At 37.8% G+C, this 13,450-nt stretch overlaps 2 protein-coding genes across 3 annotated transcripts in view; one reads left to right on the top strand and one right to left on the bottom strand.

The window, feature by feature from the left end:
* Positions 1 to 3,688: 3,688 nt before the first annotated feature.
* The window catches only part of FAM149B1 (family with sequence similarity 149 member B1), a 28,975-nt gene continuing 19,213 nt past the window's right edge, over positions 3,689 to 13,450 (top strand). For both annotated transcript variants that reach the window (XM_024740596.1, XM_024740589.1), the window contains exons 1-2: positions 3,689 to 3,858; positions 7,632 to 7,819. In XM_024740596.1, coding sequence (XP_024596364.1) covers positions 3,779 to 3,858; positions 7,632 to 7,819 — 268 coding nt within the window. In that variant the 5' untranslated portion in view covers positions 3,689 to 3,778. The remainder of the gene's footprint in view (positions 3,859 to 7,631; positions 7,820 to 13,450) is intronic.
* DNAJC9 (DnaJ heat shock protein family (Hsp40) member C9) overlaps positions 8,066 to 13,450 on the bottom strand; it is a 29,113-nt gene continuing 23,728 nt past the window's right edge. The window contains exon 5 of the mRNA XM_024740626.1: positions 8,066 to 9,237. Within this exon, the coding sequence (XP_024596394.1) occupies positions 9,193 to 9,237 (45 nt within the window). The 3' untranslated portion in view covers positions 8,066 to 9,192. The remainder of the gene's footprint in view (positions 9,238 to 13,450) is intronic.

The following is a 13,450-nucleotide window of genomic DNA, read 5'->3' as shown; positions in this document are numbered from 1 at the left end:
AACAAGAGAAGCCACTGCAATGAGAAGCCCATGCACCGCCACGAAGAGTAGCCCCGGCTCGCCACAACTAGAGAAAGCGTGTGCACAGAACAAAGACCCAACGCAACCAAAAATAAATAAATAAAATACAATTAAAAAAAAGAAAATGTGGTATATACATACGATGGAATATTATAGAAGGAAATCCTGTCACATGCTACAATAGGGATGAACCTCAAAGATATTATGCTAAGTGAAATAAGCTCGTCACAAAAGGACAAATACAATATGATTCCAGCCATCTTTAGTATCTAAAGTAGTCAAATCATAGAAACAGAAAGTACAAGCGGAGTTGCCAAAGGGAGGGGAAGAAGGGGAAGGGGCAATGAGTGTTTAATGGATATCAGAGTTTCAGTTTTGCAATATAAGAAAGTTCAAGAGATCTGTTGAACAATAATGTGAACATACTTAACACTGTTGAACTGTATGGTTTTAAATGCTTATGATGGTGTATTTAATCTTATATTGTTCACCACAGTTTTTAAAAAATCATTAAAGTGACATGGTATGGTTTCTCCTAAGCCCACCTCCCTCATGTCACTCATTACAAATTATAGCTTTTGCTTTCATTTTCTTTGATTTTTTTTTTTTTTACAACTGTCCTAAATGCAAGAGCCCAGTCAAGCTAATTACAAATCAGACTTTTTCAGACATAAAGAGCTTTCTGAAGCTCTCCAAAACCATGGAGATGTTCTCTTTCAGTTTTTCTACTAGTAGGGCCATCCACAATCATATTTCCTTTCCTAGTGTACTAAGTTATATTTTCTTCCTTTTGGCATCATGAGATCACAACTTCATGTAACTTTCCTCTATTTTGATCATTGCTAGAGGTCCACTGGAAGATAAGTTTGGTCTGAAATGGAGTTGAGAGTGGTTAATTGTACTTTTCAGATCCTAGTCAGGAAGGAGAGAGCTCTTGGCCACTTGTTCCTCCTAGACAACCTGGAGGGCCTTGCAGTGATCACCTCCATGAAGGCTGCAGAATTCTGCCTCCTAAGGCCTACACCTGAGGGCTGGCTCCAAATTAAACTCTTTGTTTAATAAGAAACCCAGCAAAGTCATTTCATCCTCCATGCATGTGGGAGAAGAATAAAGTGGCAATGATTTCTTTCCGCTCACAAGAAAACAGATCTGAACTTAAATATTACTATCAGGGCAATACATTATTAGATAAGACCACTGTTATTTTTTTAGTAAGTAAGAGAATTACAAACATTTTAGAAGTTAAAGGTTATTTTCCAGACATGGTAATCTCTGAAGTCTGATGATTTAAAAGATCCCTTTGTTAGAAACAACATTTGCAAAGACAGCTTTATGATGTAGAATACTATCTGTTCTTTGCTGCAGCTTTAGGGGAAATGGGAACACTTTTCCTTCTCATCTAACTGAAAATTTTTTTAACTGACAAAAAGGCCTATACTTTGTTAGAAAAGCCTATTTTTTTTTCAGAGCAAGTAATTCCATTAGTTACCACTGACTAAAAAATGATTGGTTAATAATACAAATGGAACGATACAGTAGCACAATAACATAAGGAATGCTGGGAGTGCAGTGTTTGACATGGGTTTGACAGCTTTTAATTTTGTCATGTTGTCATGTTGAAAAAAATACTAACACCACTGTTTTATAAAAGAAATGACATATTAACACAAAAAAGCATGTCTCAAAATAAGGACAGTCCTTTTCAAGAAAGGGCATTTTGTAGTCTTACTGAGCATTGTTCTTATTTTGCTTATTTTGATGTGGATCTGTAAAAATTTTGTCATGGATTGCCATAAATCTATTGACTAGATTTTGGGTATCACTGTTTTAGAATTTCAGAACAGAGACTTAAAAAACCTAAAGTCTCAAGTTTAGAGACTTTTATAAACGGTAATACCAGCTGGTTTTGATATATTTGTTCTTCAAACTGTTTTCCCATCTCTTATTGTCTCTCTGTCCCCCATGCCTCCTGCCATGGTCCAGGCTCTCATCAGCTTACCAGATCTTGTTTCATCTTTTGCATTAGCCTCCTAACCACATTATCCTCTTCATCACCACCATAGTGATCTTTTAAAGCAAGGATGCTGTCATTCCCCTTCTTAAAAACTTCAATTCCATTGCTATCAATTAGCCAAAGTTAACAAAGTACTTCACAGTCTGGCCTAATACCCTTCCAACCACTTCCTATGAACCATATACCTTATTTAATGGCTTACATAACAGAGAAATTTCTCTTTTAAAAGAAGTCTGGAGGAAGGGTATCTAAAGATAGTACAGTGGTAGTATGGTGTTTTCAGGGTCCTAGACTCATTTCATCTTTCTGCTACATTGTGCTAGCCCAGGATACTTTTCCTGAGTTTTGGGGGTTTTTTTTTGGTGGTCCAAGACAGCTGATAGAGTTCCAAACATGACATTCACTTTCCAGGTAGCAGGAAGCAGGAAAGGCAGAAGGGCAAAAGGGCACCCCTTAAAGCTAACCCAGTTCTCTTTAAACAGCCTCCCCAGAGTCCCACATAACAATTCTGCTCATATCTCATTGGTCACATCTGGCTGCAAGGTGGTGGGAAGTGTCATCTTTGAGGTGCATGTATTGCTCTCCTGAATTAAATTGGCATGATGTATTAGGAGAGGCAGGGAGAATCGATATTGGGGGCACCTAGCATTCTCTGCCACATATGTATAGAGTTTTTTGAAACTACTGTACATATTTTGTAATCTTTTTATAATTACCATTTTATTATGGGAATCTTCCATTTTGTCCCCCAACATTAATTTAGTAACCTCACAGAATTCCACTGCATGAATATACCATTATTTAAACAACCAATCCCCTATCCTGTATTTTGAAACAGTTGGGCCAGTTTTGAATTTTAGCAATTATAAGCAGTTCTGTGATGGTAATTTTTATAGCTAAATCTTATAGATCATATCCTCGAAGGAAATCCCCTACAAATGAAACCACTGAATCAAAGCGTATTTCTGTTTTAAGGCTTCTAATACATATTTCCAAAATGTCTTCCAAAAAGATTTTCCCACTAGCCTTGCTGAAAAGTGCCATAGGTTTATCCTTTTTTCATTGTTTAAAAAATACTTCAGGTACAAAAAGGTATAAAGAATAACACAAAGCATACATTGGTTATATTTAATATTTGGTTAAACTGAGAGCCATTTAAAAAATTGTACTGCTCAGATTTGACTGACTTTCTCCAAAGTAAACCTGCTGAAGTGAAGGCATCATCATATATTCATTGAATACCTGGGTAGGATGAGAAATTTAAATATAAGTAAGGGAAGATACTTGCCCTTTAGGAGTATACATTTTGAACAATGACGGAGTTATTGAAATAAGCATATAACCTCCTGAGGTACTTTAAAGAGCTAATTATGAATGTAAATATTATTAGATTTTTTTAAAAAACTTATTTTATAGCCATAGCTGTTGCATCTGAAAAGATAGCAAGCAGTATTCAATAGTGCATAATATACCTAAGCAGAGTGGGTCTATGGCTAATATTTATTTATTCCTGTTCTGAGAAATAACAGGTATTAAGGTTTAGAGTAGCCCAGGAAGGTGTCACTAGGGCAAGGGACCTTGAGCTGAAACTTGTGCGAATGAGTTCCTTTGAGAACTGTTTATGTTGAACATAATTAATATTTTTCCTCTTCCAGATTTGGTATTAGGGGAAAGAAGTTACATTTTTCATCTTCATATGCTCCTAAAGCATCTTCCATTGCCAAATCCCCTAGCTTGTGTTCTATGGAAAGAGAAGAGGAAGACTGTATAATCTTCTCGGAAGGAATAATAGAGGAATACCTAGCATTCGACCACACAGATATGTGAGTATTATGTCTTTTAAACTTTTTACTCCCCTGCTATTTTGTTGTTAATATCTATTCTTTCTAAAGTATACTGCCAATATTACCTATAATTAAGTTGATGTGTGTTTCTTTCTTTTCTATTAGTTCTCAGTTATCCAGTGTCATGTACTTAGTTGATATAAATTCCTATTGCTTTCACATACCAGTCTTCCTTGTATATTTTCTTCCTGCACACGTCATTTGCCTCTTCCTGAGATTAAACATTTTTTAAATGAATTTTTTTCTCCACATAATTTGATTTTCCTCTTTGTAAAGTATCACCAGTAACTCATGAAAACTTTATTCATCTGATTCTAAATCCAGTGCTCTCTTCACTATTCCATGCTACTTTTCTGATATATTAAACTCTTAAATTATTCCTCTAAGCCTTTAAAAGCTCAGAATTGATAGTCACAGTAGTACATCTAGAAGTGAGAATTTCATTTTAGGCTGTGGTTAGGTCTAGTTAGTGTCACATGATTCTGGACTTCTTCCCATATTTCCTACTGAGCCATGCTTACTACATGCTCAAGGTACACAGTCCTAGGGTCAGGTAAACACAACCCAGATTTCCAAACATAACACCGTTGAGCTAGCTCATTGTTCCAAGGGAATCATAAGTATGCTGTTTTGGTGTTGCAGAGATTGCCCCCTTCCCTTTCACTTCATCTGGCCTGAGTCAAATTATCCATATTTTCTCTTCCTTTTTCCTCAAAGGTCTTTTCCCTTCATTTTAGCTTATAAAAAATACAGCAGATTTAACTAATTTAAAATGTGATGTTCATGGCTCATAGGTGTCCCTGGGGCATCTCTTCCCCTTTCCTGATAGTAAACCGAAATGAATTTTCAGGTAAAATGGAATATTTTTAGAAAGGCAGTCTTCTCTTTAGAGATATCACTGAGATATTGAGATGTGATGAATGAAATCATGTAAGTTTGGAAGAAAATGAGATATGAAAGATTTTTTTTTAAATAACTTGGGAATAGGGAAGGTCTTTCTAACCATAGCACAAAATCTACAAGTCATTTAAGAAATTCTTTAAAAAACTACATAAAATAGTATTTCTGCATAGAAAAAATTCAGTCAAATGACAAACTGGCAAAAATATTTGCAGTTCATGCATAGACAGAGGCTTAATTTCCTTAATATGTATATCAGTAAGGAAAAGATTAAAGATGAAACAAAGAACATGAATAGTTCACATTATAAGAAAATGGATTTTAAATATATGAAATGGAATTCATTCACAATTAGAGATACAAATTAAAACTATAATGAGAATTCTTTTACATGTCAGACTATCAAAGGACAAAAGATAAAGAAGGTTAATAATTCCTTGAATGAGAAAAGAGGCATATTCTTTCACTACTGGAGAATTATACCACCTATTTATTTATTTACTTAGGTTTATCAAAAATTTATTCTCTTTATTGTCAGCACGTTCCATGGTATGGATGTACCACAGTTTGTGCACCTGTGGAAGGACACCTGGGCTATTTCTAGCTTTTGGCTATTATTAATAAAGCTACTATGAACATTCACGCACAGATTTTTATATGAACAAACATTTTTATGTCTCTGGGATAAATATCCGAGAGTATACTTTCTGGATCCTATGTATACCACCTCTTTAAATTGAAATGCACATACCCTTTGACTCAATAATTCTATTTATAGGAATTTATCCTACAGATATAATATCCATGTAGCCAAAGAAGTACATACATATTGTTCCCAACTAAAGATGAGTTGACTTATGACTTCTTGATTTTGCGATGGTACAAAAGTGATACATATTCAGTAGCAACTGTACTTTGAATTTTGATTTCTTTTCCCTTGGCTGGCGATATGCAGTATGATACTCTCTCGGGATGCTGGGCAGCGGCAGCAAGCTGCGGCTCCCAGTCAGCCACACAATCATGAGGGTGAACAACCAATATACTTAAAACCATACAACCACTGCTGTTCGCTTTCAGTAGAGTATACGATAAATTACATGAGATATTCAACACTTTATTATAAAATAGTTTTTGTGTTAGATAGTTTTGCTTAGCTGTAGGCTAATGTAAGTGTTATGAGCACATTTAAGGTGGGCTACGCTAAGCTATAATGTTCAATAGGTTAGGCCTATTAAATGCATTCTTGACATGATATTTTCATAAGTTCATTGGGCTATAACCCAATATGTAAGTTGAGGAATATCTGTAGAAGGGTATTAATTGCAGTATTGATTATAAAAGCAAAGGTTAGTTGATCAATCACTGTCTAGTTAGATATATTATGGTATATCCAATGGAATACTCTGCAGTTATTTTTGTTTGTTTGTTTGTTGCAGTTATTTTTTAAAAGAGGTAGATTTATATACATTGATAGGGATCATGGACAAGATACATTGACAGAAGAGTGAGGTGCAGTACAGTGTATAATGTAACTATCTCTCTGGACCTATGTGTTTGCTTCTGAGAATGGGGACTGGGGGACAGAGATGTAGGAGACTTATTTTTCACTACATACATATATTTCCTTCTATACAATTTGAATTTTTATCATATGACTATGTTATCTCCTCTAAAAAGAAATATAAATTGAAATACATTTAATGCTAATCAGCTTCCTCTGCCACTTAATGCCAGGCTAGCTCTTCCTTGGGAAAGGAGAAGCAAAGGGAATCTGGCTGCCCTGCTTAAATCTCTTAGCATCTTTCTTACCTGCCTACAGTTTCCTATTTCATTCTTGAGCACTTTGTTGCCCTAGGAGTAACTTTCACTGTAAAGGTACTTCTCTCCACCCAAGCCAGTTCCAGAATTTGCTTTGTCTTAGTTTATAATACATCTGTCATAGATAAGCACATCCATCAGCCAAATTTTCTTCCCCCAGAAATCTGGGGCTACTGGCACTCATTGCCAGAGAAGAGACAGACTTGCCTAACTGGAAGTTTCTGGATTATAGATACACAGTCTCCAGAAGAGTCTCAGAGTAGTTTCCTGTGCTGTTGGGCTTCCCTCTTTTTCCTTTACAGCCAATTACCAAATGTTTATTTGGATTAGTAAAAGTATACTAATTTTTTTTTTTTTTTGCGGTACGTGGGCCTCTCACTGTTGTGGCCTCTCCCGTTGCGGAGCACAGGCTCCGGACGCGCAGGCTCAGCGGCCATGGCTCACGGGCCCAGCCGCTCCGCGGCATGTGGGATCTTCCCGGACCGGGGCACGAACCTGTGTCCCCTGCATCGGCAGGCGGACTCTCAACCACTGCGCCACCAGGGAAGCCCAGTGTACTAATTTTAATAATCTGTGTGGACTACTTCCCTAATGAATCATTGCCTCAAATAATTATGCAGCATAATCACAGTTATATGCGCATCGTTAAATGTGTCAAGTTAATATTAATCTAAATGTTATCCAGTTACAACAAAGAGTATTTTTGTGTGCTTAATTGTCATAGGTTGCTTGTTGATCAATTTTAAATGCCCATCTATTTAAAGCTTAAAAAAGTACAATGATTCTGTCTTCTTTTTCTTGTTCTATTTTTTTGGCAGAGTAGGGGGGTGGGGTGGGATGGATGTAAAAAGGGAAATGCAGAGTCTCCTCTGTTGAAAACTCCCTTAGTTGACAAGCCTGTTTAATACCTGTGCTGTATATGCGGGGAGGAAGGGGGTGGTGGCAGGGAGGAGCATAAATCACACTCCTAAGCAGCCAAAAGACACCCAGTGAAGAATAACCATGAAGTCTTTCCTTCTTGCTTCTGTTAACAGGGAAGAGGGGTTTCATGGAAAGAAATCAGAAGCAGCTACAGAGAAACAGAAATTAGGGTACCCACCTATTGCTCCATTTTACTGCATGAAAGAGGATGTCCTTGCTTATGTGTTTGACGATGTGTGGAGCAAGGTCCTAAGCTGTATGGAGCAGCTGACACGTAGTCACTGGGAGGGATTTGCTTCTGGTAAGGCTCTTTGTGAAAACAATATAAAAAAATAATTGTTTATGCTTTCCAAACCATAACCAGTCTATTAAATTACATGTTCATTAGTACAAAAGAATCATATTTGTATTTCTCATAGAAACTAACAGATATTTGTAAAGTATCTGGGAATGAGTGGATGAGTAACAAGGCCTACTCTATGATGACTAGATAGAGATTGTGCTTTCTCTTTGAATATAATTATTTGTGAGAAAAAACATGTGCAAATACATTTAAAAAACTGCTTTATTGAAGAATTGATATACAATAAACCAATCATATTTCAAGTGTATTATCTGATAAGTTGACCTATGTATACAGCCATGAAACCATGAGACAATCAATACAGTGAACATATCCATTATGCTCAAAGTTAATAACCTTGTAATCCCTCCCTCCTGCCCCTGCCTGACCCACCATCCCCAAATGACAAGTTATCTGCTTAAATGGTATCATGTAGTATTTACTCTTCTTTTGTCGGCTTCTTTCCCTCAGTGTGATCATTTTGACAGTCATCCATGTCACTGTGTGTGTCAGTAATTTATTCCTTTTATTGTTGAGTTGTATTCCATTGTTCCACAACTTGTTTATCCATTTATCTGTTGATGGATATTTGGATTGTTTTCATTTTTGGATTATTAATGCTGTTATGAACACTAGTATACAAGAATTTTGACATATATTTCCTTTTCTCTTGGGTAGATTTCTTCAAGTGAAATCGTTGAATTATATGGTTAAATGTATATTTAACTTCTTAAGAATTGTCTGTATTGATTTTCTATGTTGCATAAAAATTATCACAAACTTAGCAGCTTCAAACAACACACATTTATTATCTCACAGATTTGTGGGTCAGAAGTCCAGGAACAGCCAGCTAGTTGTTTACTTAAGATCACACAAGGCTGCAATCAAGGTGTTGGCTAAGGCTGGGTTCTCATGTAGAGGCTCAACTAGGAAAGGATCCACTTCCCCTTTTGTGTGTTTTTGGAAGCATCCAGTTTCTTGTAGCTGTAGCAGTCATGGCAGCTTATTTCTCCAAAGCCAGCAAGAAAGACTGAGAGCTAATCTGCTAGCAAGACAGAAACTTATATAACATAATCATGGGGGTGACATCCCATCACTTTTACCATCATCTTTTGATCTGAAGCAAGTCACAGGTCCTGCCCATGCTCAAAGGGAGGGGCTTACACGAAGGTGTGAACATCAAGAGCTGAGAATCATGGCGGGGGGTGGGGGGTGCACCTTGGAATTTGTCCACTAGTCTTCCCACTGGCCCTTAGTGATTCATGTGCTCCCACAGGCAAAGTACATTCAACTCCCTTCAAAGGTTTCCAAGAGAATCATCTATTACAGCATCAGCTCCAAAGACTTTGAATCAGGTCCTGGTATGAATGAAGTTCCTGGATGTAATACAGGAAGTGAAATTACTGGGGCACAATTCCTTTCCATCTATAAACCTATGAAACTAAAGCTTATATACACAGGTATATAAACATCTAACTATATAATCCAGCCATTCTACTCCTAGAGACAAGTTATTTGACCCCAACACACCCAACATACAATAGTGGGCCAGGAAAAAGATAACCATTATAGACACTCCAGTTAAAAGGCTGGGGTCGGGGAGGCGAGAGTAAAAAAGGATCCACAGCAATTCTGAAATCCAGCTGTGAAAATACTGGGAGTTCCTTCATTAAGTTTTAAGGCCTGGAAATAATCCTCTCAGCTTTCTGCTCTACCCTCTGAGCTCTTGGTTTTGACCTCTGAGTCATCCTTCCTTTTTCATGAAACACAGCACATGTTTGTAGCTAAGTAATTTTATTAGGCTGCTTCCTGCCAGTAGAATTTTGGGGGTCTGATAGCCTTCCTTTATTTATAATCTTTTGCCATCTAGAGAGATTGAGAATTTTCAAAATCATCAAGTCCTGGTTTCTTTATGTTTAATAGTTTTTCCCTCAATATATCTCTCTCGTGTTTGATTATAAGCAGCAAGAAAAAAATCAGGCCTCACCTTCAACACTTTGACTGGAAATCTCCTTAGCTATACAAACAAGATCATCACTTAAAAGTTCTGCTTTCCACGTGACCACAGGAGACCATTTCACTAAGCTCTCTGCCACAAAATAACAAGCATCTCCCTACTTCCAGTTTCTAATAACATGTTCCTCATTTCCTTCTGAGCCCTCCTCTACAGCTTCCTCCAAATCCAGATTCCTCCCAAGTCTGTTCAAGGTAATTTATGTCTTCTCTATCATGCTTCTCAAAGTTCTTCTAGCTTCTACCCATGAACAATCAAAAATGAAATTAAGGAAACAACTCATTTATAATAGCATCAAAAAGAATAAAATACTTAGGAATAAACTGAACCAAGGAAGTGTAAGACTTGTACGCTGAATGCTACAAAATATTATTGAAAGAAAATAGAGAAGACCTAAAGAAATAGAAAGACACCCTCTGTTTATGGATTGGAAGACTAAATATCGTTAAGATGGCAATACTCCCTAAATACATCTACAGATTGAGTACAACCTTATCATAATTCTAACTGCCTTTTTTGTAGAAATGATCCTGAAATTCATACAGAAATGCAAGGTATCCTGAATATCCAAAACAATATTGAAAAAGAACAAATTTGGAGGATTCATACTTCTTGGTTTTAAAACATAATACAAAGCTACAGTAATCAAAACAGTGTGGTACTGGCATAAGAACACATACTGATCCAAGGAATAGAATCAAAAGTCCAGAAATAAATCCACACATCTATGGCCAACTGATTTTCAACAGGGGTGCCAAGACCATTCAATGGGGGAAGAATAGTCTCCTTAAGAAATAGCCCTAAAAAAAAATAAAAAAAAAAAGAAATAGCCCTGGCAGGGAATATAGCCAATATTTTATAATAACTATAAATGGGGTATAACCTTTTAAAATTGTGAATCACTATGTTGTACAACTGAAACTTACAGAATATTGTAAATCAACTATGTCAATCAAAAACAAATTCAGATAGGAAAAAAAAAGAACTTGTGCTGGCACAACTGGATAGCCACATGGTAAAGAATGAAGTTAGACTCTTACTTCACACCATATACAAAATATCAACTTGAAGTGGATTGAAGGTACACATTTAAGAGCTAAAACTATAAAACTTAGAAGAAAACATTGGAGTAAATCTTCATGAGCTTGGATTTGGCAGTGGATTCTGAGATATGACACCAAGACCACAAACAACAAAAGAAAAAATAAATAAACTGGACTTCATCAAAATAAAAAACTTTAGGGTGTATCAAAGGACATTATCAAGAAACTGAAAAGACCGCCTACAAAATGGGAGGAAATGTACGTAAATCATACACCTGATAAGAATCTAGTACTCACAGTCTATAAAGATGTACAACTCAAAAACAAAAGAAAAAACAACCCAATTTAAAACTGGGAAAATAGGGCTTCCCTGGTGGCACAGTTAAGGATCTGCCTACCAAAGCAGGGGACACGGGTTCAAGCCCCAGTCCAGGAAGATCCCAGATGCCACAGAGCAACTAAACCCATGTGCCACAACAGCCTGCGCTCTAGAGCCCGTGAGCCACAGCTACGGAAGCCCACACGCCTAGAGCCCATGCTCTGCAACAAGAGAAGCCACCACAATGAGAAGCCCACACACCGCAACAAAGAGTAGCCCCCACTTGTCACAACTAGAGAAAGCCTGTGCACAGCAACGAAGACCCAACGCAGCCAAAAATAAATAAATAAATTTATTTTTAAAAAAATGGGCAAATAACTCAAACACACATTTCTCCAAAGAAGATATACAAATAGCCAATAAGCACATGAAAAGATGTTCAACATCATTATTCATTAGGGAAATCAAATCAAAACCAAAACCACAATGAGACACCACTTCAAACCCACTAGGATGGCTGTATTTAAAAAAAAAAAAAAAGAAAAGGACAATAACAACTGTTCATGAGGTTGTGAAACTGGAACCCTCATAAATTGCTGGTGGGAATGTAAAGTGGTGCAGCCACTGTGGAAACAGTTTGGCAGTTCCTCAAAAAGTTAAACATAAAATTACCATATGACCTAGCAATTCCACTCAAAGTTATATAATCAAGAGAAATGAAATATATCCACACAAAACCCTGGCATGAATGTTCATAGCAGCATTAGTCATAATAGTCAAAAAGTGGAACCAGGACTTCCCTGGTGGCGCAGTGGTTAAGAATCCGCCTGCCAATGCAGGGGACGCGCGTTTGAGCCCTGGTCTGGGAAGATCCCACGTGCCGCAGAGCAACTAAGCCCAGGCAGCATAACTACTGAGCCTGAGCCTTAGAGCCTGCAAGCCACAACTACTGAGCCCGCATGCCACAACTACTGAGGCCCATGTACCTAGAGCCTGTGCTCCACGACAAGAGAAGCCACCGTAATGAGAAGCCTGTGCACTGCAACAAAGAGTAGCCCTGCTCACCACAACTAGAGAAAGCCCACTCACAGCAATGAAGACCCAATGCAGCCAAAAATAAATAAGTAAATAAATTTATTTTTTTAAAAAAGTGGAACCAACCTAAACATCCATCAACTGATGAACGGATAAACAAAATTTGGTATTCAAAACAAAATTTGGTATATCCATGTGTTATGGACTGAATTGTGTCCCCCTCAACATCCATATGTGGAAGCCCTAACCCCCAATGTGACTAGGTTTGGAAACAGGGCCTTTAGGGAGGTAATTAAGGTTAAATGAGTCAGAAGGGTGGGACCCTAATCCTATAGGGTTGGTATCCTTGTAAGAAGAGGAAGAGACATCACAGCACTCTATTTCTGTGTGTGTAAAGAGAAGAAGTCAGGCAAGGACAGAGGGAAAAGGCAGCTGCATAGGAGCCAGGAAGAGAGATCACACTATAAACCAACCCTGACAGCACCTTGATCATGGACTTCTAGCCTCCAGAACTGTGAGAAAATAGATTTCTGTTGTTTAAGCCATCCAGTCTGTCATATTTTATGGCAGCTTGAGTAACTAATACATCACGCAATGGAGTATTATTCATACATTAAAAGGAATTAAGGGACTTCCCTGGTGGCATAGTGGTTAAGAATCTGCCTGCCAATGCAGGGGACATGGGTTCCATCCCTGGTCTGGGAAGAGCCCACATGCCACGGAGCAACTAAGCCCCTGCGCCACAACTACTGAGCCTGCACTCTAGAGCCCTTGAGCCACAGCTACTGAAGCCCACATGCCACAACTACTGAAGCCCATGTGCCTAGAGCCCGTGCTCTGCAACAAGAAGCCACCGCAATGAGAAGCCTGCGCACCACAACGAAGAGTAGCCCCTGCTCACCACAACTAGAGAAAGGCCGCGCACAGCAACGAAGACCCAACGCAGCCAAAAATAAATAAATAATTTTTTTAAAGAAAGGAATTAAGTAATGAAGCATCTTAAAACATGGGTGAACCTTGAAAATATTACGTTAAACAAAAGAAGACATACATAAAGGGCCACGTATTGTATGATTCCATTAAGGTGAAATTTCCAGAACAGGCCAGGTCCATAGAGAAAGTAGTTTAATGATTGCCAGGGGATGGAGGAAGAGGTGCATTGGGAGGTATGGGGTTTC

The sequence above is a fragment of the Neophocaena asiaeorientalis genome, unplaced genomic scaffold (genome assembly GCF_003031525.2).
Source record: "Neophocaena asiaeorientalis asiaeorientalis breed wild unplaced genomic scaffold, Neophocaena_asiaeorientalis_V1.1 scaffold484, whole genome shotgun sequence".
Lineage (NCBI taxonomy): Eukaryota > Metazoa > Chordata > Mammalia > Artiodactyla > Phocoenidae > Neophocaena > Neophocaena asiaeorientalis.
The sequence above is the reverse complement of the archived record's forward strand: the minus strand, read 5'-3'. Positions and strand labels throughout refer to the sequence as shown.